At 43.4% G+C, this 24,622-nt stretch overlaps 1 protein-coding gene across 1 annotated transcript in view; it reads left to right on the top strand.

Annotated features, from left to right (window-relative positions):
* Positions 1-24,622, top strand: part of HYDIN (HYDIN axonemal central pair apparatus protein) — a 363,815-nt gene that overhangs the window by 231,558 nt on the left and 107,635 nt on the right. The window contains exons 24-37 of the mRNA XM_078062394.1: positions 598-735; positions 1,353-1,434; positions 3,971-4,090; positions 4,369-4,578; positions 6,785-6,922; positions 8,280-8,457; positions 10,176-10,300; positions 13,726-13,853; positions 14,286-14,422; positions 14,656-14,783; positions 14,934-15,125; positions 15,462-15,611; positions 18,554-18,793; positions 23,843-24,011. Coding sequence (XP_077918520.1) covers positions 598-735; positions 1,353-1,434; positions 3,971-4,090; positions 4,369-4,578; positions 6,785-6,922; positions 8,280-8,457; positions 10,176-10,300; positions 13,726-13,853; positions 14,286-14,422; positions 14,656-14,783; positions 14,934-15,125; positions 15,462-15,611; positions 18,554-18,793; positions 23,843-24,011 — 2,135 coding nt within the window. The remainder of the gene's footprint in view (positions 1-597; positions 736-1,352; positions 1,435-3,970; positions 4,091-4,368; positions 4,579-6,784; positions 6,923-8,279; positions 8,458-10,175; positions 10,301-13,725; positions 13,854-14,285; positions 14,423-14,655; positions 14,784-14,933; positions 15,126-15,461; positions 15,612-18,553; positions 18,794-23,842; positions 24,012-24,622) is intronic.

Below are 24,622 nucleotides of genomic sequence, written 5' to 3'. Positions count from 1 at the left end.
CTAATTCCTGGGCCCTGTCTGAGACCTGCCGAATCAGAATTTACCCAAGAATAGGGTTCAGGAATCTTTATTTTAATGAGCTTCCCAGCCCCCAGCCCAACATGGGCCCTCAGCCGAAAATGGTGTGGTTTCAGCCTAAGGTAATGTCAACTCAAGACAGCAGCCCTGGAAAAAACCAAAATGGAAGCTCATGGAAGAAGATGAAATGAGCTTTTGTGCTCTTCGCCAAGGTCTTAGGGAGTGGGGTGGGTGGGGATGCGGTGGAGGTGCAGCGCAGCCCTGACTGGTGCTGGTGGCTGCTGCTCTTTTCATAACGCAAGTGCCTGACTTAGCTTTGATTGCCGATGCATCTGCTTCAAAGAGCACAGCTTCAGAGGCAGCGACCTCCGATAACCAACAAGGTCAGCCATCCAGCGGGGTGGGAAGCCAGGCTGCCTCCCCGCACCGACGTTCCTTTGATTTCGAAAGCTTGGTAGATTTGGATAACTGACCATTTGGGCTCCTTGTCTCTGCTCTCCCCCGCACTTCCCCACCGAGCACTGGTTGGCAAAAGCTGACGCGCGCCTCTGTCCACCGCCCCCCCCCCCGCCTTTGTAGGTTCGTGTCATGGCCGAGGAAGGCCTACAGTGCCCCCCTGTCCCAGGTGGAGTCCATCCCAGTAACCTCCGCTTCTGCCAGCCCACCAGCGGTGCCAGCGATAGAGTCCGCCGAGATGGATCTAAATGATTTCGTTAAGTAAGTGCAAAGGCAAAGCCAGAATGGAGTTTTTTAAAATAGCAACTTTTTTCCTCCACACTGACTTCCATTCTCTAACTCACGGCTTATTTGTTCATCCAGCCACTCACTAGTCAACAGTTTAGGGAGTGCTTTCTGTGCGTGACGCCCTGGACCGTGCATCTGAGATAGAGTGGAAAATCATTTCTGCTCTCAGGAAGTCACAGCCTCCTGAGTCCTGGAGGACTAAGCCCTTCCCATCACATTGCCCTCTCTCCATCTGTCCAGGGTCTGCAGCCAGGGTCAGGTCAAGGGTAGCAAGCAGAAAAGCATATGGCAATTGGCCCAACAGCATATGCTCACAATAAAATGCTCCAGTAAATAATGAAACTTAACCTTGAGCACTGGGGACACAGCAAATTGTCTGAAGAATTGCTAGAGCTTCCCAGAATTTCTCGTTATTTGGACATGGGCTCAGTAGGCCAGGAAAGAAGGGTTGGAGCCTGTGGAAAATTGGCCAGCCTGCTGCCACAGAGTCCATGTTTGGGGGCAGGGAGTAACAGAGCACTGCCCAGCTGAAGAACGTGCTGTGATGGTTGCCGAATGAGTGATTCGACACATTTCAATCAACTCTCCAGGACCGTCCTCACGGATGAAGACGTTGGGTGTGAAGAAAGAGAATACAAGAAAGTGCAAGTGCCCACCGTGGTCATCTCAGATGTACGGTTTCCTCTCCACAGCGCGGCTTGGCAAGTCGAGGGCCCTTCCTCTAAAACAAAAACAGAGGCAGGAACAATGGCAAGTGTCACCCTGGGGTTTGGGTGGGATGAGGCTGGGGAACGTCATCCAGGTCACTTCCCAACCAAACACCCCCAGAGCCAGCATCCCAGTGAGAGCCACCCACCACAGCACATAAATTTTTCTCTCTAATGAAAAAGCTGGTTACCTCAAAACCACGGCATTCTTCTCAGCCCCCAGATAGAGCCTACAAAAGGAGAAAGATTTTCCTCAATCATTCCGCAGTAAAAGGGGAGATCAAGGGACTTTAAAAATTCACACCCTTAAATTCTCCTTCTAGATGGATGGCCTAAGGAAATCATTGGAGATAAAAAGATTTAGGTACAAAGGTGTTTGTCACAACACTTTAGAAACGGCAAAAAATTAGAAAAATAAATGACCGTGTATCTATGGACAATATACAATCTTTTAAAATAGGATTTGTCTCGGTAGTGGTAGGTGGGAGTAAGCAGGCATTTTCATACTTTGTAGGTAAATGAGGAATTGGCATAGCCTCCATGACATACACTTTGGAGAGTGTATCAAAATTTAAAATGCACAATTCCTCTGCTAGGATACTCTTCTCCACATACACCTTTACATTCTCATAGACATGTAACTCTCCTTGTACACTGCAGCTTTGGTGGTAAAAGCAAGAAAAATTGGAAACAATTTTACCCCACCAATAGGAGACTGGCTGAATAAACCAAATTGTATCTGCACAAGGCAATACTATAAAATCTTAAAAAAAAAAAAAAATGAAGTTCTCTAACACTGATTTATAACAGTCTCTGATATATTAAGTAAAAAATACATGTTCTATATTTATTTTTTATTTTATTTTAATTCCAGCAGAGTTAACATAGTGTTATATTAGTTTCAGGTGTACAATATAGTGATTCAACAAGTCTATATATTACACAGTGCTCATCATATGAAGTGTGCTCTTAGTCCCCAACCCCTATTTCACCCATCCTCCCACCCATCTCCCCTCTGGTAACCACCTGTTTGTTCTCTGTGGTTAAGAGTCTTTTTCTTGGTTTGTCTCCTCTTTTTCTTTGTTCGTTTGCTTTGTTTCTTAAATTCCACATATGAGTGAAATCATAATGGTATTTGCCTTTCTCTGACTGACTTATCTCACTTAGCATTGTACTCTCTAGGTCATTCCATGTTGTTGCATATGGCAAAAAGTGATTCCTTTTTATGGCTGAGTTATATTCCATTGGTAGTATATATACCACCTCTTCTTTATCCATTCATCTATCCGTGGATTCTTGGGCTGCTTCCATAATTTGGCTATTGTAAATAATGCTGCAATAAACATAGGGGTGCATATATCCTTTTGAATTAGTGTTTTCATATTCTTTGGGTAAATACCCAGTAGTGGCATTACTGGATTTTATGGTGATTCTATTTTTAATTTTTTGAGAGACCTCCACACTTTTTTTTCCACAGTGGCTGCACCAGTTTGCATTCCCACCAACAGTGCATGAAGATTCCTTTTTCTCCACATCCTCGCCAACACTCATTTCTTGTGTTTTTTATTTTAGCCATTCTGACAGGTGTGAGGTAATAGCCTATTGTGGTTTTGATTTGCATTTCCCTGACAATGAGTGATGTTGATCATCTTCTCATTTACCTGTTGGCCACATGTTCTATTTTTTAAAAGTATTTTAGATGATGCTTGTGAAGAATATTTAGTCACATGGAAAGGCAGCACTCATATCAACTGACAAGTCAGAATACAAATATATATCCTTATATAAACACATTATATACACACACATATACATATATCTACAGTATAACTTAGTAATTGATTTATATTTCTCTTTTTGAAGCTTTCTGTATTTTCTGGATTTTTTAGAATACATGTATGGATGTAAAGCACGTGTCTTTTAAATGTTTTCTTTTTTTCTATGTTCAAAGAGGTTTATCCTAGAAAACTGAAGAATACAGAAAAATGAAAGCAATAATCCTCAAAATGCCACCATTTATAGAAAAGTGCTACTGAAATTTTAGCAGACAACCTCCCAGCTAACTCTGTTTGCATATACAAATCTCTGAATGAATTTGCACATGCTTATACATTCAGGTGTGATACACGGGCATATGTAATTGTACATAAATGGAACTGCTTTTTCACTCAATAATATGTTGTGCATATGATTCCCAGTCCATAAATATACACCAAATCATCCTCCATGGATGGAGGCAGCACACACACTCTATTTAAAGTGGTTCCCTGTTGATGGGTATTTAGTTTGCTTCCAAAGTTTTGCTATTATAAGTAGTGCTGCAGTAAACATCTTTGTACATATATTTTGGGCACTTGTCCAATGATCTCCATAGGGAAAAAAATGTACTATTTTTAAGGTATAAACAGTATACTTCAGTTTTCTGTCACTGAGTGGGGAGGAGCATATTGATGACCCGTTGTGAATGCTTGCTAGCTTTTCCGCACACCTCTAATTTCTAGGGATTAAAATTTAACTCTGCTGAAACAGAAAAAACAGACCCAAACCTGAGCCAGGTGGAGTTTCAGGAACCCCCATGGATCTTTGAGCGAGAAGAAATGCTTTCCATTGGGATAGAAGAAGTAAGTAACACGTCATGGGCCCTGAAGTCATGTGATACTGACTCTTCTTACTGAGCACCTGCCCCAAGTTGGAAATTTAAATCTTGCCAGGCCACTACGCTCCCTATTATCATCATTTATGTGCAGCGTTCTGGGCTAGTCACCTTTCATGGAGTCAAACAAATTAAAGTCAGGAATTAACCTGTAAATTGACTAAAGCTTAACCTACTCTTTGCAGACCCTCCATCCCGGTTTTGATGCTCTCCTACAGAATGACTTACAGGTGTTTGGTACTACAGGTGTTTGATATTCTGCCCCTCTACGGAGTGCTGCGGCCGCATAGTAGCCACCAGATATCCTTCACCTTCTATGGACACTGTGATATCATTGCACAGGCTAAAGCCCTGTGCGAAGTGGAAGGAGGGCCCACCTATGAGATAACGCTGAGGGGAGAGGCATCCCTGGTCAACTATTCCTTTGACACCAAGGATATTAACTATGGATTGCAGGTATTGCCAGCTACAGGGAGGAGATTTCCCGGTTTCACCTTAAACATCGCACACTGTTCTGTGCTCTAAACTCTCCTGGAACCCCCGATCATCACAGTCTCACCACCACCCCTAACCTTGATCTCTGATCCACCTCCCTAACCCTGATCATCCCACCGCCAGCTGCTGGCCAGGCACTTTCACTTGCTTCCTGTCTCCTGGAATTCAGCATGTTAGACGCCTTCGCTCTCAATCCAGAAGCCCATACCGACCTCTCCTTTTCTTTCAACAGCACTACCACCTTCTCAGCCCCTTAAGTTTACAGTCTCCAAGGCATTTGCCACTGCACTCTCTCCGTCGCCTCCCTGTCCTTACCAGCATCCATGCTTGCTAATTCATCCCGCAGGACCCCTCGGCGTCGGTTTGCCCTTCCCATGGCCACTGGGGTTCTCACGGCACCAGGGCTTCTCAAGCCACGCCTGAGATAGGACAGCAGATCTTCTCAAACCGTACTGTGCATACGAGTCACCTGGGAATCTGGTTCCGGTGCAGATTCTGATTCAGTAGGTCTGGGGTGGAGCCTCAGACTCTATCGAGCATTTCTATCAAGCTCCCAGGTGGTGCCGAGGATCCCGTGGAAGAAGGGATTACACCGAATTCATAGCTTCTGCCGCTAACCTGTCTAGACAGCACTGCCACATAGACTTTCCCCAAACTGCATTTTCATCCTCCCAGTCCCAGAACAGTCAACCCCAGCAGCATTTGGGAAAGCAGCATAGTATTGAGAAAAGAGCATGGTTTTGTAGTCAGAAGAACTGGGATGTCACCCCAGTTTGACTTCCTACGGACTCCGGAACCTTGAGCATATCACCTGACCTCTCCAAGCCGCAGGACCCCTCATCTATAAAATAGGGTAGCAGTGCCTGTCTCCCCAGGTGGTTGTGGTCATTTAAGTAAAGTGTCAGTACTGTGCATGGGTCAGGGAAGCCTCCAATCCTGAGTCCCTTTGTCTGTCACCCATTGGATCAGAGCCACGCTCCTCCACCTGGGTGAGGGTCTCCTAAGCCCCTCTATTAACTGATGCTCCTTACACATTAAATTTCATTTCTTCCCATTAGAGCCCATTCATCCATTTGTGGACAAACTGGTTTACCCACCGACCCTACTCCTTCCCAGCCCTTCCTGCCTCAGTACTTCCTCTTATATCATCCCTCTTCTCTACTCTGCCAACCCCAAATCTACACATACTGTAAGACTCAACTCAGCTCCCTCCTCCAGTTTTTTTCTCTTACTTTGCATTCTCTCTCTCTTAAGAATATACTTAAGTATATTCTTTGCCGTAAAATAATGTACATTCTAATTTTTGTTTTGGAATAATTGTTAGTTCTATGCCTGTACATCTTCTTTTCCCAATTAGATTTGTGTTATGTACTCAGAAACCATATCTCCTACCAAATTATAATGGGAATTAGACACACACCCCCATTATATAGCTACTGCATGTATAATTACTGAATTCTGGGTGTGCATGTGTGTTTGTAGGTTAAAGATTGTGCCTAAAAGCAAATTCACCCGACACCTATTGAGACTTTGTCCACTGAGTTGACCAAATAGAATTCTCTTTTATTCCTTATCTCCAGGCTCTTCTGGGCAAGTAATTCTGGCTCAGCTTAGAGTGTATTCTTTGAAGCAGCCAGGCCTTGCCCTAGCTTATCCTGAGAACCCCCAAAGTGGCCTCAGTTTGTGGTTATTAGACCTGCTGATTAGCTGCTGAACTGTGTTAGTAAAGTCTCAGGAAAAAAGAATACGTCTCGCCTGTTACTCCCATGTCTCTCCATATAAATAGAAAAATCCTAATTCTGAACGCAAATCTTATCCAAAAAATCAACAAATATTAGTATAGGAAAGCTTACTTTTACGATCCTCCATTGTGAGTTCTTTGTGGTGAAACAGCTGAGGTGCAAAGGGGTAGACACCCCCCCACACAGCCCTGCTAACCTGAACTAGTCATCAGAAGAGCTAACGTGGAGCCAGGTTTCCAGGGCCTGGTGCTCCTCCGGCTCCAGCAGCCACCTTATGGTGACGGCGAAATGCGGATTGGCCAGCGTCTAGATCACGAAAACTGAAATCCGTGTCTGTGAGGCTTATTTGTCCACCCGCCTTTGCCAGGATGATAGCAGCATCCCAAAGGGTGGCTGACAGCAGTCCCCCTTCTTCTCCTCTCAAGCTGTTTGACCACGTCACAGAGAAGGAGATCACACTGAGGAACACTGGGAAAGTTGGCTTTGAGTTCAAGGTTCTGACTGACCACCTGTCTTCACCAGACAACCTTCTGCCCGGAGCGCCCCTAATCCTGCCCCTCTCGGTAAGTAGCCTCCTCGCCCACGATGGCCGTGGGGCAATGGTAGGAAGGACCCAAGTTCAAACCTGCAAGACATACCCCCGTGGCATGCGAGATTATGCTAGACATTCACCGCCAGGATGATGGGTGTGATTTTTTTTTTAACTAAAAATAAAGGGTTCTCAGAAGCAATAAATAAATAAATACATACATAAACCCAAGCACTTTACTCATTTATTAAACAAGGATTTATTGAGTCTTGCATGAGCTAGGCACCGAACAGTAACCAGGGGTTCCACTGTGAACAAGACAGTATAACCCTGTGGGGTTTTTTTCATGATTATAAGAATGGTTTGTTTCCACTTACGTCCTCACACTTCCCTTGTAATTCCTTGAAGCCAAGCGCCTCCTCCCCACTTGGATTAATCCTTTCCTTTTTAAAGTACAGTTTTATCATGCATGGATGCATCCTTAAACTGCTTTTGGTTGATGAATTTTTCCAAACTTATAAGCACCCACTATGTCCAGGCATTTTCCTGGCACTGGGGAGAGCATAGCATAGTAAACAAAACAGATACATATACTTGATCCCAAAACTTGAAAATTTTGTTTTATCAGATTTGGCTTTACCTTGAGTTTTATGGAAATGGCACCGGTAATGTAATCTTGTGCCTTTTGCTTTTTTTCATCCAATATTATGTTTCTAAGACTAGTGCACATTGTTGCATGTAACTGTAGTTCATTTATTTTCACCATTAAATGATATCCCTTTATAACTATTGAAAGCAGTTTTCCTTTTTCCTGCCAAAGCACATTTGGGATTTTTCCCTCCTAAAATGTTGCTGTTGGAAACAATCCTCTACAAATATTCTCATACCTGTCTCCTGGTCTGCAGATGGAAGCATTGTCTTGGGGAATTTTCCTAGGAGTGAAATTTCTGGGTCGTGGGCTTTGCATATGTTCAATTTTGATAAGATGGCGCTAAAACATTTTTCACTGTGTTTTTTTTTCCCCATTGGCATTCCCACCAGACGTATATAAGTTTCTTTTGATACATATTCTCACCAAAATGTGGTCCTTTTTGGCAATATGTGGTTTAAAAAAAATTCATCACAATCCTAGTTTCATTTCCCTGGTTGTTTATGTGGATGAGCATCTTTTACTGCATTTATTTGCCATTCATCTTTCCTCTTTTATGAAATAACCGTTCACATATACTACCTACTGCTCTATTGCTTAGTTGTCATTTTAGCATAGCTTCATATGAATAAACGGAGAATAACCAGCACAATAGGCCTGTGGGACTGTCCTATCCATTAAGTCTCCAGAAGCAGGGTCCATTGTAAATATTAACGTTCTCTTTGGTCTTTCTGCTACGTAGGGTTTTATCAGTTCACATCAAGAGCAGGTGTTGAAGGTGTACTACTTACCTGGAGTACCTGAGGTCTTTCAGAGGAGTTTCCAGATACAGATTGCCCACCTGGACCCAGAAAATATCACTCTGCGTGGAGAGGGTATCTTTCCCCGAATCTGCCTCGATCTCCCTAGGAAACTCCACGGTATTACTACCCACTATAGTATTTCCCCACTGGGGAATGAAAAATGCATTCTGCTTTGTTTATTTGAAGGTTGCTTGGCAGTCCTCACTGGTTTCCTTCTGTGTAATTCCTCCATGCAAAAAAAAAAAAAAAATCGAATCGAAATTGACCTGGTGACCTGAGTTTAATGAGACAGGATATGGTCCATGGCGGTCCCAAAATTAAGACCCCTGACCAATTTTGCCATCAGTGAATTGCGTATAGAGGGATCAGGAAGTTGCACTTTGAAAGGCCTTTTCCTCCAGCACACGTTCCTTCCAGCTACAGTCTCTCCCTGAATTGTCCTTTATTGTGGCACATTTACAGATGGCCATTGAGAAGTGAAGGCTGATTTTACTCCAACAAGTAGAAATCCTAAAATAAAAACTGTACATAAAGGCAACCAAGGTTCGGACCCCTTCCGTGTGTTGGCATTACACAGTTCAGAGGCTAATTTAGACTTTGATTAGTTGTCTGCCCACATGCTTAGCTGAGGTTTCTCTGGTAACATCTAGCCCCCGGAGCCATCCCTCTGGGCCCAAAGACTTCCATCTTGGCAAATCCCAAAGCTCAGCTGAGCAGCTGTCTTAGCCATGCACCGTCTGGCTCCTTCTTCCTGACATGGGGTGCCAGATGAAGGGTTAAGACAAAGTTCTCATGCTTCTTTGTGACTCATTCAGGCTCTTTGAAATCTTCGTTCCACAGACAGCTTCAGACTAAGCCCTCCTACTCAGCCTTTCCCCCCCCACCGTGCCCCAAAATCACTGGCTTGCCTGTTGATGATCATCCATGACATCCTGACTGTCTGCTCCCTGAAAATACAAACACAAATATTAGTACATTTAAGACCATGTTACACTCTAGCATCTAGAGTTCCAGCCAGCCAGAGGTTAGTCCAGCTCCATACAAAAGTGTCAGGAGGGAAAGGAAAGCCTTTGCCACTTGGTTGAAAACCCAGTGCCCAGCGGGCCTCTTTAAGGCAGTAGCCACATTTGGCCAGCAGAGGGCTTTCAGAGAATGTACATCTGAATACTATCAGTTCTGAATACTTCTAGTTGGGTCTCGTGTGCTCCAGTTCATTTCCAGTCCAGTGCTTCCTGTTATTCCAGAGTAGGCACTTTAATTTCTCTGCCCGCCTCGTCCCTCAAGCATTTGAATGTGCACTGGCTTACTGGTGACCTTGGTGTCTGAGACCTCTCCACTGATCGCCTACATCCCTGATTCCGGGGATTGAAGCCTGTTTAGTCACAGTCATAGCTGCACGTATAGGCCTTTTGTTTACTGAGATTTAATAAACATACAAAGTGAATTAAAGGATGACCAGCCATCAGAGTGTGTCCAGCGTGGAGGGGGCTCCCAGTTCATGCGGCGTTCAGTGCTAGACCCAGGAAAGCACCAAGGAAGCTGGGATCTGCTTGATCACCTTATGAGTAATGTAGGATGTTACTACCATCAAGTCCTTGAGAACCAGCTGGGAGCTGACTACAGCATAATCTCATTAAACTCCTTGGGGTCTCTGATACAAACTGAACTCACTCAAAAACTCCGTCACCCTCTGAGGCGGAGAAAACATGGCAGGTAAAGCACCAAAAAGTTCACTTCCTTTCTCAGTCTATGGACCCTGAGCTGACAGTCTGTGTTTTAGGCATAATTCATATATTTCTAATCATCCTGATTTCTTTCTCCTTCTAATCCCACAGGCAATGAAAAGTATGAAACCTTTTTGAATCAAGCCAGAAAAAACCTAGAAAAAGAACACAACAAATATGAAACACTCATTGACTTAGAGACAACTGAGGAAATGCCTGAGGATGAATCTTCTGAGGTAAGATTAGCTTCACCCTGCACAGAATGAATGTGGCAGAAGAACAGTAGGTGCAAAGGCCCAGGGGCAAGAAGGACATGGTATCTCAAGGAACAGAAAGGAGAAAAAGATGTAGCTAGAGCAAAGAAGGGGGAGAGGTAAGGGGCCCCCTAGGGAACCTAGTAAGGGTTTCAAGCTTTATTCTGAGGGCAACAGCAAGTCACTGAAGTGTTTCAAGTGGAGCCTTGGGTAAAATCAGATTTACATTTTTAAAAAAATCTCTGTGGCTGCCTTGTGGAGCTGCCTTGTGGAGCTCTGAGAAGCTCTCAGGGGCTTGTGGGGGATGAGAGTAGATGTGCTGAGATGTGCTCAGTTTTTTAAAAGTTGGTGGGGTAACTAACTCTAGAAGAGAGGTGATGGTCGTGTAAACAAGGGTGATGACACAGGAGGTGGGGAGAATCAGGTAGGTTCAAGAAATACTCTGGAGGTGGATTGGTCAGTGATGAGGGAATGGTTGGTTGTGGGGGTGAGGCAGAGGTGACCCCCCTATTGTCTTGCTTGGGTGACAAAATAAGGAGGGGGCGCTGAGATGGGAAACTCAGGAGGAGAAGCATGTTTAGGGAGAGGGGAGAAAGGGAAATGAGTTCTGATGGTTCGTTATTGTACATGAGATTTCTGAGCATCATCCAAGTGAGGCTCCAACAGGGAGCTGGACCCAATGCTATGGACCTGAGGAGAGAGATAGGCTGGAGAAAGTGCTTTGAGTCACCAGATGGTCATTGTGATCACAGGAAATGGTGAGATTCCCTGGGAAGTATACTGAGTAAGCAGGGGAAAGGGTCAATTCAGAGTAGAGCCCTCTGGTCTCCACCAGCTAAGTCGGGGCGGGGCAGCAGAAGAGGTTCAGTGTGGTGCCTCCGAGGTGGGAACCAAGCCAAGAGTTGGTCTTTCGAGGGACAGAGTGACCCAGCTTGTAAATAAAGGCTGCCCTTGTGGTGGGAAGTAAAAACAAAATCCCAAAATGTTCTCCCTCACCACTCCCTGAAATTTTTCTCTTAACAGTCCATTCCTGACCATGAAGCCTGCTTTCTCCCTGTGCTCATCTTTTAAAATGCAAATGTGCATGAGAATATGGTCCCAAGGAAGAATTACTTATGTAGCTAGAGACCCCTTAGGCTGATGAAGAGCAATGTCACTTGGGAGACTGGGAGCCCCAAAGGCCACCAGCAATGACTTGTTTTGCAGAAGCTGAAAGTGCACCTTAGCTCCAAGGATGATCATAATTAATAACATGAGCTACCATTTATTGAACTGTTGCCCAGGCCTGTGTCATGCTACAGACCTGCATTATTATTTCATAACCCCTCCCACAATGGGGGGAGCCGTACGGTGCCACTCTTGTCTTAATTTCACAGTGTGACAGGATTTGTGGAAGTGAAGTGCAGGTCCCCAGGCAGGCAGCAGAGTTAGGATCTGAATCCAGGCCTGTCCAACTCCTAAGACCCTGTTCTTAGCCTCTGTCCTCTCCCCTTGGGCCCCCAGCTGTCCATACGGGGCAGCAGTGTGTCTCCACTCTGCTCACCATGTTCCCAGCTGGCTCCTCAGGGGAGCCTTAGCACAGCTGTCTCTGGTGGCCACTCCAGACTGGGGTGAGGCTTCTGAGAACGTGCTGAAGGCACAGGCAGAGCGAGCTCGTCCTCGGGCACAAGGAGGCAGACAACCTCTCCTGGCTCGGGAGCAAGTGTAGGGTGGGCTTTGCTTACGCCGGGATGACTGGATACACCTGTTGGTGAGGCATGCTGCTCCCCCACTAACCCATCACTTCCCGTGGTCTCCTTACAGGCCATCCCACACATTAACCTTCCCCACTTGGCCCCGGACTTAAGGTTTGAGTCTTCAGGAACAATATTTCTCAGCCTTTTTTCACTGTCACCTCCCAAGACATTTTTTTCCTAACACCCCATGAAATATTCTTATCATATATAAAAAAATAATCTTTTTGAATAGTTTGATTTAAAATTTTTTAACTTTTTATTTTGAAATAATTATAGATTCACAGGATGTGGCCAAAAGAAAAATTGTTTTCCCCAATGGTAACATCTTACATAACTTGTAAGACATGTACAACAATATCAAAACCAGGAAATTGTCGTTGGTATAAGCCACAGAACTTACTCAGATTTCAATTTTATATGCGCTCATTTGTGTGTGTGGTTCCATGTAATTTTTTTGTACGTGTAGGTTTGTATAACCCCCACCACAATTAAGGTACAGAACTGTTCCACCACCACAAAGATCCCTTGTGCTTGAGGAAATAGAATTAAAAGCAAAATTTCCTTCCAACCCAGAAAATCTCTCCACAGAGGGAGAAGAGAAAGAAAACAATTTTATTGTTGAATAAGCATTAAACCAGAATGTGATCCACATTACAGGCAGTTCACTAAGAGATTGCAAAGACAGAAAGAAATCTCATTCTTTTATATAACCAAACATACGACCCATTACATACATGTTCTCGAAATAAACACTAACTAGTCCTTAAGTAAGAACCATAACTAACTGTAACTAGTCCTCACCATCCGTCACACATAATTCATCCTGAATTCATGCGGTAATCGGGGTGACCAGCTGTACTGGATAATTGGCTTTATCCAGAGGGGAGCCTCTCGTGTAGGCTAGAGCCCTCTGAAGTCAAGCTCCTACCTGTCACAGAAACTGGCAGATGGAGCCTCTGTCTTGCTTGATGATCACATTTCGAAGAGAAGGTTTCTGGGGTCTTGAGGAAGATACTCCTGGGTCATAAATCTGACCAGAGGCTTATGTAGGCTTTAAAAAAATTTATATGCATTTCAGAAAAACAGAGAAAGGACTCATAAGTTTTCTAAAGTAATTGTTCTAAGAAAAGGGAGCGGGGAGAAGTCTCTAAGTCTCTCCCCTTATTTTCAACAAGGAGAATTCACCCTCTTATTTTTCATTTGTATTTGGCCTTGTAAGCTACTTCTTCATAGCCACGCCAATCTTCCATCCCTTACCCTTGGCAACCACTATAGTTCTCCGTCTCTATACTTCCATTATTTCAGGAATATTATGTAAACAGAATCATACAGTATGTAACCTTTTTCATTGAGCGTAATGCCCTTGAGATCCAACAATATCAATAGTTCTTTCTTTTTCATTGTTGAGTAGTATTCCATGATGTGGATATGCCAGTTTCTTTACCCAACCCACCACCCCCATGAAAACTTTAATACCACAAATATACTGTATATCTGTTTATGTACTGTGCCCTTTGGAAGGCCACGAATCAATGTACTATCTACAATTTTTTTTCATTACCCCTTCCATGAAGCAATTCTGTCCTGCCTAGAGGTGATTTACCCCCACTGAGAATGCATGTTCTACAAGAAATTGCTCACTTGCTGTTCTCCCTTACTCCCTTACTCCAGTTAAGTCCTCAGCTCCAGATGGAAGTAGAGCGACTTATAGTCCAAGGCTATGCCATAGAACATCAGAAAACAATTATCCCCGATTCCACAGATGACTTTAGCTATCGGAGTCGTCGAAAACTAGCCAAGTGAGTGTCCTTCTGTTTCGGGCTTGTTTCAGAGGGCAGCAGAGAAAACGGTGTTGCCCATCAGAGCGCGGCCTGAATTAATTAGTGGTTGACCATCTAGACATGAAATCTACTCGCCTCCTGCACCTGCCATCCTCTAGCATCCAGCCAACCAGAAGGTCTCTGCCTCTGAAAATCAGAAACTTCTGGCTTTGCCTAATGGAGAACCTGAGTTTCAGGTTCATTAGGGCCCATGCTGCATGTGTCTTTAGATAGTGACTGAAACAGCAGTGTGGACTCCTGGGCGTGGGGAGTTTCCTGTTCCTAGTCTCCTCTCCAGAGGGTGGTTCTTCTCCTCTCTCAAGGACAGAATTATGACAGGGGACAGAAGAGAACAACACAATCACTCTTTTGGAAAAGTGACTGGTAAGGAGAGCTTGTTAACTGTTTCAGAGTCCAGCTGCCAGAGTATATCCTGGACTTTGGCTACATCATCCTTGGTGACGTCCGAACACACATCATCAAGATCACCAACACCAGTCACTTCCCAGTGTCCTTCCACGCAGAAAAGCGCATCCTCCATGACACAGGTAACCAGGCTAGGGAGACCCTTTCCTCTTGCCCTTGTCGTTTCTAACAAGGTGCCCAGCTGTACTGTTTTTCTGGAGTTGTATTCGTTCTTCCTCTGGGATCAGCTGAAAGAATTCTTGGGCCATTAATTGAGACTTGGAATGGTCATCCTGCCCCAGAAGGGCTCTACCTACAGCAGCTCTTGTTTGCCATTTCTCTTTCCCACAAAGAAATTTTGTTTATGTTGGTCCAGGCTTCAGTACGGAGTTAGATCGTGTAAAGAATCTGCCTTACTGTGAAACGGAAACATTTGAAGTGAAATTTGACCCACAAGGGGCCAGTCTTCCTGTTGGAAACAAAGAGGTCATTTTGCCCATCAAGGTAAGATGCAATGCTGGGCCCAGCTGATCATCCCCAACTACCAGCTCTGTTCGCCAGTTACCCCTGAAATGATCCAGTTACCATTTCAGAGCCATGAGTCTTCCCCTAACCCCATGCCACGTGGTAACAGCAACTTTATGCCTGTTCTAGGTGGTTGGAGGGCCAACAATACACATCTGTCTCCAAGCCAAGGTGACCATTCCCACTATGACACTGTCTTGTGGAAAAGTGGAGTTTGCCACAATTCAGTGTGGACAGTGCCTCATGGAAACTGTTCAGTTTTCTAATCCTCTCCAAGTCCCTTGTGAATGGTTCGTCCACAGCCATAAGCCAGTTAACAAGGTAAACGAGTTGTGGCCCATTGGTCCCCTTCTTCCAACTCCATTTCAGCCAGATTTGTCATTCTAAGCCTTTGCTTTTTCATTATTTCAGTCTTCTGCTCAAGACCTGCAGTGACAACCATTGCTTCTGAAATATAATCTAGGCCCTTAGCCCCGCATTCATGGACTTACCAGGCCACACTGTCTGGTGAATCTCTTACTCATCTCTATAGCCCTGGTATCTACACATTCCCTGGCACCTGGGAGGGACTCAGTAAATGTAGGCCGAGTGAGTGGAGGATGGAATAAATCCGTTTTCCATAGTAGATTATCTCATTGTCTAATGTCTATTAAACAGCTGGAGAAACACATGCCGAAATACTTAAGACGGAAACTACATGCTGAATTAAAGCCAAAGACACGCATCTTTGAGATCCAGCCCATGTCTGGGGTCCTGGGTCCTGGGGAGAGGTCCAACGTGCAAGTGAAATTCATGCCTAAAGAAGAGGTAAGCTTTAAAGAAATGTGGCTCCGTTCAGACTCTCTGGGTCTCTTTGAGCTTTCCTCAAAGGCCATACTTGATGAGGCAGGTGTCCAGGGAATTTCTGAGTGACCTTGGCCTCGCTATTGTGATAAGGACATCAAGTGCTTGTTTCATGTAGGAGCTGTGTGACCTGGTAGTTAAGAGCACCAGCTCCAGAATCAGATCTATCTAGCACATTGACTTTTATCGGCAGACCTGGGTGAGAGGCCTTCTGCTTCTGTACTTGGAGGCTGCATGGCTTTGAGTAAATTACTTAGCCTCTAAGCCTCAGTCTGCTCATAGATAAAATGAAAAATATAACATGTCAAAAATCCCCTAATGCAATTCTAAAATCCAATAAGCTCCACAGAAACCGGGGGGCGGGGGGAATTTTCATAAGTTTCAGACCCAAGTTCATTTGGTGGAAAAACCTCACCTGAACTGACGGGAGACTACTTAACCTTTATTTATTCCACTTAGTTTGCAGAGTCAAACATTGCAACTGCGGAAATATTAGTGTTTGGTTTTAGGGGACCTGCCCCAGCTCCCGCTGAGGATATTATGTAACAGAGGGTCTGTGCACTACATTTACCTTTTTAAAAATCTGAATTTGAAAGCATCTGGCTCTTAGGGTTTCAGCTAAGACAGTATCAACCGGCCATACCTATTTCCTAGGGTTATTTTGAAGATTAAATGAATTAATGTGAATAAAATGCACAGCACACTGTTCTCTATGTAGTAAGTATCTCAATAACTATTTACTGTTGTCATCAGTAGTTGGGATAATAATAAGTACTTCCTGGTAGATGTACTCCCTGGGCCTCACAGACGTTTCTTTTTGAATGCCATTAGCACAAAGCTACTCCTAGCAAAGAACACAGTAAAAATAAAATCCTACATACAGCCAGAGAGGATCTCAAGAGGTTACACTGTAAGACTTGTGCTCCAAGCCTAAGGCATTAGGGAGATGGCTTTCTCTCCTTTATTCTTTTAAAAGAAAAAAATCAATGTGGGTTTTATAGAATACTTACAGTTAATGCCCATTTTCCTGGTAATGGAAATGCTCTGAAGAATGCTGAAGAGTCTACAGTGAGAAAGAAGAAAAGCGAATGACTTCATATCTGAGTCTAAAATAAAGCCCCTGTTTCTTTCATTATCAAAATCTCCCCAACCCTTTCTTTGAAAAGAAAAGAGAATTAATATGTTTGTCATTCTTAGAGTCTTAAGACTGTTTAGGGGGTTTATCGTCAGGGTTGCCAAGATTTTTGATACTTGACTAAATGAGGGACATATCAGTAAATAAGTAAAAAAAAAAAAAAAAAAAAGATTTGTTCAGGTGGTTCCGTAAATGTTGAGTTGGAACTGGTCAGAGTTAATAAAATGTTTCCACCAACTGGGAGAGCAATTTATTGGTGATATATAAGGAATTGGTTAGCCTTGCAACCCACACAGTCCACATCTCTATCTCCTTCAGCATCAGCAGCATAGGAGAAATCACTGAGGTTATAATAGATGTTCAGAATACTCTGTTAGAAAACAAGGAAATGAATAAAATGTCTTAGAAATATTTCCATAAAAAGCAATTAAAAGATAGAAGTTTGGATCAAAAGGTGCTACGTCCATAGCCATATAGAAAACCCTTTTAGGGGCACCTAGGTGGCTCAGTCGTTAAGTGTCTGCCTTCGGCTCAGGTCATGATCCCAGGGTCCTGGGATCAAGCCCCGTGTCCAGCTCCCTGCTCAGCGGGGAGCCTGCTTCTCCCTCTCCCACTCCCCCTGCTTGTGTTCCCTCTCTTGCTGTCTCTCTGTCAAAATAAATAAATAAATAAAATCTTTAAAAAAAAAAAGAAAGAAAGAAAAACCTTTTAGCCAATAATTCATTCTCTTACTGTCTCCAACAATATTTTCTGGGTGTGTATGTATGTCCATCCACATTCTATCCATCTGATTTTCCTTCTTGAGCTAAAATACTTCAGAGCTCTTCAAATCATGAAACCAATCATGGCCTCCAAACCCAAGCCATGAGCCTAACTATATCAGAATGACCTGAGCATGTGGTTAAAAATGCAGACTTCCTAGCCTTACCCTGTCCCTATCAAGTCAGAATCTCTAGGGATGGGGCCTGTGAATCCACATTTTTAATAAGTTCCCCAGTAAAACCAGATTAGGATAGTTGGTATCCCTATCAATTGGTATTCAGACTGTAATTATATCTGATAAACTAAATGCCCCAGCTGACCATCCCTAACCCACTGCTTGACTGTATCTTCAAATAATAGAAATATGTTAATTCAGATTCTACAAGAAACAGACTTGGAGACAAGAATTCAAGTGCAAGCAGATTAATTGGGAAGTGTAGGGAACACTGATAGAGAAGTAGAAGGTAGTCGGGGAAAGGAAGGCTGCTAATAGGGTGTGCGAGTGAGCCAGCTGCCTTGGAGACTGGAACATAATCCTACTGGGAAACTGAGGAAATAGACAAAATGCACATTTCAGAATTACCCCTTCCCAGGAGCAAGGGACCTGAGGTATTTATGTGGTAGTTCCTGAGTCATTGGTTGAGGATTGCTCCCAGAAGATGTTAATCCCAGCACTTCTGCCCTGCCTTGCCCATAGGCAGCAGGGCCCATGAAATGAGAGCCCAGAGGTGCAGATAGTGGCCCATCTGAGCGCACTGGGGGTCTGAAGGATATGAGTGTGGCATCCAAAGGGCCTTCTCCGAGTGATGAAGCCCTTGGTACAGTGCCTGGCATGCTGGATACCCAGTATTAATACAGTAATAGAAATTGTTCTCATGCAATTTTACATAAAAAGTTTTCTCTCTTAATCTCCGTAGCATCAGTTTTGTCCCCACAGTGGTTTTCAGGTTTACATCGAACGTGACAAAAAACAAAGTTAAGATGCTTGTTGTGTTCTCATGTCTTGCAGAAATTCTACAGCCAAACCCTGGTGTTCCAGATTGCCCAGAGTGCTCAGAAGCTTACGCTGCTGGCGCAGGGGCAAGGTTTAGAGCCACGCTTGGAATTCAGTCCTTCGGTTCTGGAGCTGGGGCCGCTGCTGCCATATGCACCCGGAGACGAGGCTGAGGTGGTGGTGAAGAATCCCTGCAGCTTTCCCATTGAGTTTTACTCCTTAGAATTTGACCAGCAGTATCTCTTAGAAGAGAAGGTGAGCAGAGGCCAAAACCAAATTCCATTTTCCTTCCCCTGCTGGGCCCTGCCATGTACAGGTGCTCTTCCCTCAGTGTGGACAACTTCCTCCCGACCTTTGTCCCTTCTTCCCCTTAAATCCTTCCTTGTCAATTTGAAGATCACTTTGTAGCCTTTCCTGACCTCCTTCCCTTGCTCTGAGCAGAATTTTTACTTCTTTGTGATCTCATTACACATTTTAAACAACTAATTGAAAAACTGATAGATGCTCATGGTTAAAATTCAAACAGTAAAGAACAACTAATTGAAAAACTGATAAGATGCTCATGGTTAAAATTCAAACAGTAAAGAACAGTAAAAAAATCAAACAGTAAAGGACAGTAAAGAAAAGCTGTCATTATATTTGAAGTGAGTTTCTTGTCAACGGTATGTAATTGGATCTTTAAAAAAAATACACTCTGGTAGTCTCTGTCTTTAAATTGGTGTATTTAGACCATTTACATTTAATAAAATTATGTTAGGGCTTAAATCTGCCACTTTTTTTTTTTTTCTGTTTGTCTTGGGCTACGTATTTTCCAATTGTTCCTCCATGTACTTTTTTTTTTTTTTTACTTTCTTTTTTTAGAGCAGTTTTAGGTTCACAGCAAAATTGAGGGGAAGGTACAGAGATTTCCCATATAACCTGCCCCCACCCATGCATACCTTCCTCTATTATCAACATCCCCTGCTAGCGTGGTACATTTGTTACAATTAATGAACCTACACTGATACATCATAATCATCCAAAATCCACAGTTTACATTAGAGTTCACTCTTGGTGTTGTACCTTCCATGGGTTTGGACAAATGTATAATGACATGCATGCACCCATTACAGTATCATACAGAGCATTTTCACTGCCCTAAAAATCCTCTGTGTTCTTCTATTCATCCCTGCCTCTTCCCAACCCCTGGCAACCACTGATCTTTTTACTATATGCATAATGTGGCCTTTTCTAGAATGTCATATAATTGCAATCATACAGTATACCTTTTCAGATTGGCTTCTTTCATTTAGTAATATACACTTAAGTTTCCTCCATGGCTTGATAGCTCATTTCTTTTTAATACTAAATAATATTCCATTGTCTGGAGATAGCAGTTTATTTATCCACTCACCTACCACAGGACAACTTGGTTGTTTCTAAGTTATGGCAATTATAAATAAAGCTGCCGGGGCGCCTGGGTGGCTCAGTCGTTAAGCGTCTGCCTTCGGCTCAGGTCATGGTCCCAGGGTCCTGGGATCGAGCCCCGCATCGGGCTCCCTGCTCGGCGGGAAGCCTGCTTCTCCCTCTCCCACTCCCCCTGCTTGTGTTCCCTCTCTTGCTGTCTCTGTCTGTCAAATAAATAAATAAAAAATCTAAAAAAAAAAAAAAAAGCTGCCATAAATATCCATGTGCAGACTTTTGTGGGACATAAATTTTTATCTCCTTTGGACAAGTACCAAGTAGCACAATTGCTGGATCATGTGGTAAGAGTATGTTTAGTTTTATAAGAAACTCCCAGACTATCTTCCAAAGTGGTTGACCATTTTGCATTCCCACCAGCAATGAGTGAAAGTTCCTGTTGCTCCTCATTCTCATCAGCATTTGATGTTGTCAGTGTTTTGGATTTGGGCCATTCTAATAGGTATGTAGTCATATTTTGTTTTGACTTGCATTTCCCTGATGACCTATGATGTGGAGCATCTGTTCATATGCTTATTTGCCATCTGTACATCTTCTTTGGTGAGGTGTCTGTTAAGGTCTTTGACCCATTTTTTAATCAGGTACTTTGTTTTCTCATTGTTGTGTTTCAAAAGTTCTTTACACATTTTGAATAACAGAAGTTTATCAGATGCACCTTTTGCAAATATTTTCTCCCATTCTGTAACTTGTCTTTTCATTCTCTTGACATTGCTTTTTGCAGAGGCGAGGTTTTTAATTTTAATGAAGTCCAGCTTATCAATTATTATTTTCATGGACTGTGCCTCTGGTGTGTATCTAAAAAGTCATCATCAGGGCGCCTGGGTGGCTCAGTCGTTAAGCGTCTGCCTTCGGCTCAGGTCATGATCCCGGGGTCCTGGGATCGAGCCCCGCATCAGGCTCCCTGCTCCACGGGAAGCCTGCTTCTCCCTCTCCCACTCCCCCTGCTTGTGTTCCCTCTCTTGTTGTGTCTCTCTCCGTCAAATAAATAAAATCTTTAAAAATAAATAAATAAAATAAAAAGTCATCATCACACCAAAGGTCATCTGGATTTTCCTACTTATGGCACCTTCTAGGAGTTTTGTAGCTGTATGTTTTTCATTTAGCCCTATAATGCATTTCAAGCTTTTTGAAAGGTGTCAGATCCATCTAGATTTGGGTGTCTTGCATCTGGATGTCCACGTCTGGCATTGTTCTTTGCTCATTGTATTGCATTTGCTCCTTTGTCAAAGGTCAGTTGACTATATTCATTTGGGTCTATTTGTGAGATCTCTGTTCTGTTCCACTGATCTATCCGAGTCCGTTTTTACTATCTCTACCCTGCTCTGCTACCTTGAGGATGAGCTGTGTAAACCACCCCTTTATCTAATACCCTTAGTACTCTACTTTTTAGAGACTGCCTCTTAGTTCCCTACTGTGAGCAATTATGAAATTAGCTACTAATCTCTTTTTCTCTCTTCTCACCACCCTCTAATGTAAAATAATATTCTCTTCGATTAATGCTTACTAGGTAAACATCTCAGGTGCACTCCCTCCATGTTTTGCTTCTTGTTTAGTATCTGTCATGTCAGAACTTACAATGTTAGGATGTCAGAACCTAATTTCTATCACTTAATTTTAGTTCTATACTTACATGTATTCGATGTTCAACACCAGTCCTTGTGATGAAGCTTCTCCAGTCACCACTATGTGGTCTGTAGTTCATTCCTTAGGAAGGGCTCAGGGGAGCACTATTCCCTGAGTACACGCATGTTGGTAACTATTTATCTGTGGCTGTTATGCTTGAAGATAGGTTTGGTTGGATTACAGTACCTTTCGCTCACGTTTGCGCTTGGCTATCTTAAATGCATTGCTCCATCGTTTTCTCCTATGCTGTTCATGAAGTCTGATGCTTAGTTTTCTATTACATATTAAGTAGTTATCTGTGGCTGCAAAACAAATGCCCCCAAGCTTAGCAACTGAAAACAATAAACATTTGTTATCTCATGTGGTCTGTGGGCCAGGAATTTAGGAATGGCTTAGCTTCTGCTTCCTCCGAACCTCCGAACTCAGCCTTTGAGTCTTCTGTCTTCTTTACATCTAGTGTTTATTCTCTGCCCAATTTAGATTCTGCATCTAGAAGTTTTTCCCAGAATGGGAATTTGTCCCTCTGGAAGGGAGTCTTTTCATTAGGTATTCATGAAATGTTCAATGGCTTATGTTGGCACCGCATCCTCTGCTGTGGGCCAGGTTCAATGGAAAGCAGAATCTAAGACTCTGAGTTGTGCATGCAGGTTTCATAGGGAACACTCTCAGGAGAAACACCAGGAAACAATAAGGCAAGTAGACCTGCGCAAAGAGATGAACTGTGATGGGATTATAGCAGAGACCTCAGCGGACCCCACAGGAAGCTCTGGAGCTGGGCTGGCTCTTCAGAATTGCCCCAGTTGAAGCAAGTTGGCCAGGCCTCTGTGTGTGTGCATCACCCAGTCTTTGGAATTTTCCTTCCTTTCCCCACTGACCTGCCATGCCAGCTCTGTTCTGTATCAAAGCTCCCTATATGAATGGGTCTATTCTAAATTCTCTTTTCTGTATCATCTCACTGGTCAGTTAGTCTATCCCAATATCAATCCCATGCTGTCTGTTACTCCAGCTTCAAAAGTCCTAATATCTAGCTGGACAATCCTCTCTCTTTATTCTTCTTCATTAATGTTTTAACATTTTTTTTATAAGATTTTATTTATTTATTTCAGAGAGACAGCCCGAGCAGAGGGAGGGGCAGAGAGAGAGAGAGAGAGGGAGAAGCAGACTCCCTGCTGAGCAGGGAGCCCAACGGAGGGCTTGATCCTAGGACCCTGAGATCATGACCTGAGTCGAAGGCAAATACTTAACCCACTGAGCCAGCCAGGCGTCCCAACTCTTTTTTTTTTTTTTTACCACTTTCTACATTCAAGTAAAATTAACATACATGATTATATTAATTTCAGGTGTTTCAACTATTCTTGGCTCTTCGTTCTTACATATAAATTTTAGAAGGAATTTCTTAACAGTGCTTTTCACACAACTAAAAATAGTGATCCTGGAGAAAGAAAGGTTACTCAACAAAACAGATTTTTCACATAAATTAGACAGTATAGGAAGCGATTGCTTTCTAGAACTTTATTATACTGTGTCTTATAAATATACATACACACTAGGGTTACCAGATTTAGTAGAAAGAAAAACAAGTTACACAGTTAAATTTGAATTTCAGATAAAAAACATAGGACATATTTTATATGGACATTTTTATACTAAAAAAATTATTCATTGTTTATCTGAAATTCAGATTAAACTGCACATCCCGTATTTCATCTGACAACCCTAAAACATTCCCTCCCTACCCCCCCAAAGCTCCCCCACACATTCATGCACACGCATACTTAATACCATTTTACCAGTTTTTCCCTAGATCCTCTATGAGACAACCACCTTCCTTGTATAACATTGCTCACCACAGGATTTTTCAAGAACGTGTCACTCAAAGTGGATAATGGAGCTCTGTACTTTTGTCAATGGAAAAACAAAAAACAAACAAACAAAAAAACAAAACAAAAGAAAAGAAAAACAGTATATGTTATTTGTAAAACAAGAGGAAAATTCTCTTCCACATGTGAAATGCCCAGGCTCAAATGGGGCAAAAATCAAGATCCTATATCCCCAGATTCATGACCCAGCATGACTTTTTAGACTTCTCCAAAGGCCCATTGTCGACACCCCAGCCTCAGGCAGGAGTCAAGTTCTTACGAGGTGGTCAGCAGACCCTCTGAGAGCTGTCAGGAGGAAGCTTCCAGGCAGCCAACAGCAGTGGCCGTCCTCCTCTTGCAGATCTTGCGAACGCTGAAGGGCTACGATCCCTACAACACCTTGCTGCTGCCTCCCCGCCTTCCCGGGGAAAAGCTGCCCACAGAGCTGTACGAGTACTTTAAGGAGATGAAGCGGTCAAAAGAGGAGCAGATGAAGGCCAAGTATCTGGAAAGTCTGGTCCAGGAAAACGGTGAGAGCTCAGTGCCAAGACCCCTGCCCTGGTCCCCCGGAGGTACCCCTCCTGGGAGGCCAGCCAGTCCCTGAGCGCATGCAAGATGCCAGACCCGTGCTAGGTGCCTCATACATTTTGTTTCTAATCCCCACAAAATGGACCTGTTATCCCTGCTGTATGGATGTGGAGACAGGGATACGTTCTTCTCTCACTAGAGTCTAGCGGAGAGTTAAGACTTAAACACAATGGGTGACAGGCATTAAGGAGGGCACTTGAAGTAATGAGCACTGGGTGTTGTATGCAACTGATGAATCACTGAATTCTACCTCTGAATGACTAATACGGGATATATTAATTAGATTGAATTTAAATAATTTTTTTTAAAAAAACCCAACTGATATAGGTATAGAAGAACACTTGCTAGATGCCAAGCCCTGTGCTGAGGTCTTTACACATATAGATGAGAAACTAAAGCACAGAAGCACTGAGCGGCCAGGTCCGCAGTTCGAAGGGGTAGAATGAGGATTTAAGCCCAGATGTCTCCGACTCCAGAGTCCGTGGTGGTGACCGCTATGTTCCACGGTGGCTGCGTGTGCCCCGGTGATGCAGTAACACATCACACAGGGTAT

The sequence above is a fragment of the Halichoerus grypus genome, chromosome 15 (genome assembly GCF_964656455.1).
Source record: "Halichoerus grypus chromosome 15, mHalGry1.hap1.1, whole genome shotgun sequence".
NCBI classification, from domain to species: Eukaryota; Metazoa; Chordata; class Mammalia; order Carnivora; family Phocidae; genus Halichoerus; species Halichoerus grypus.
Note: the sequence above shows the minus strand (reverse complement) of the source record. Positions and strands in the feature narration are given on the sequence as shown.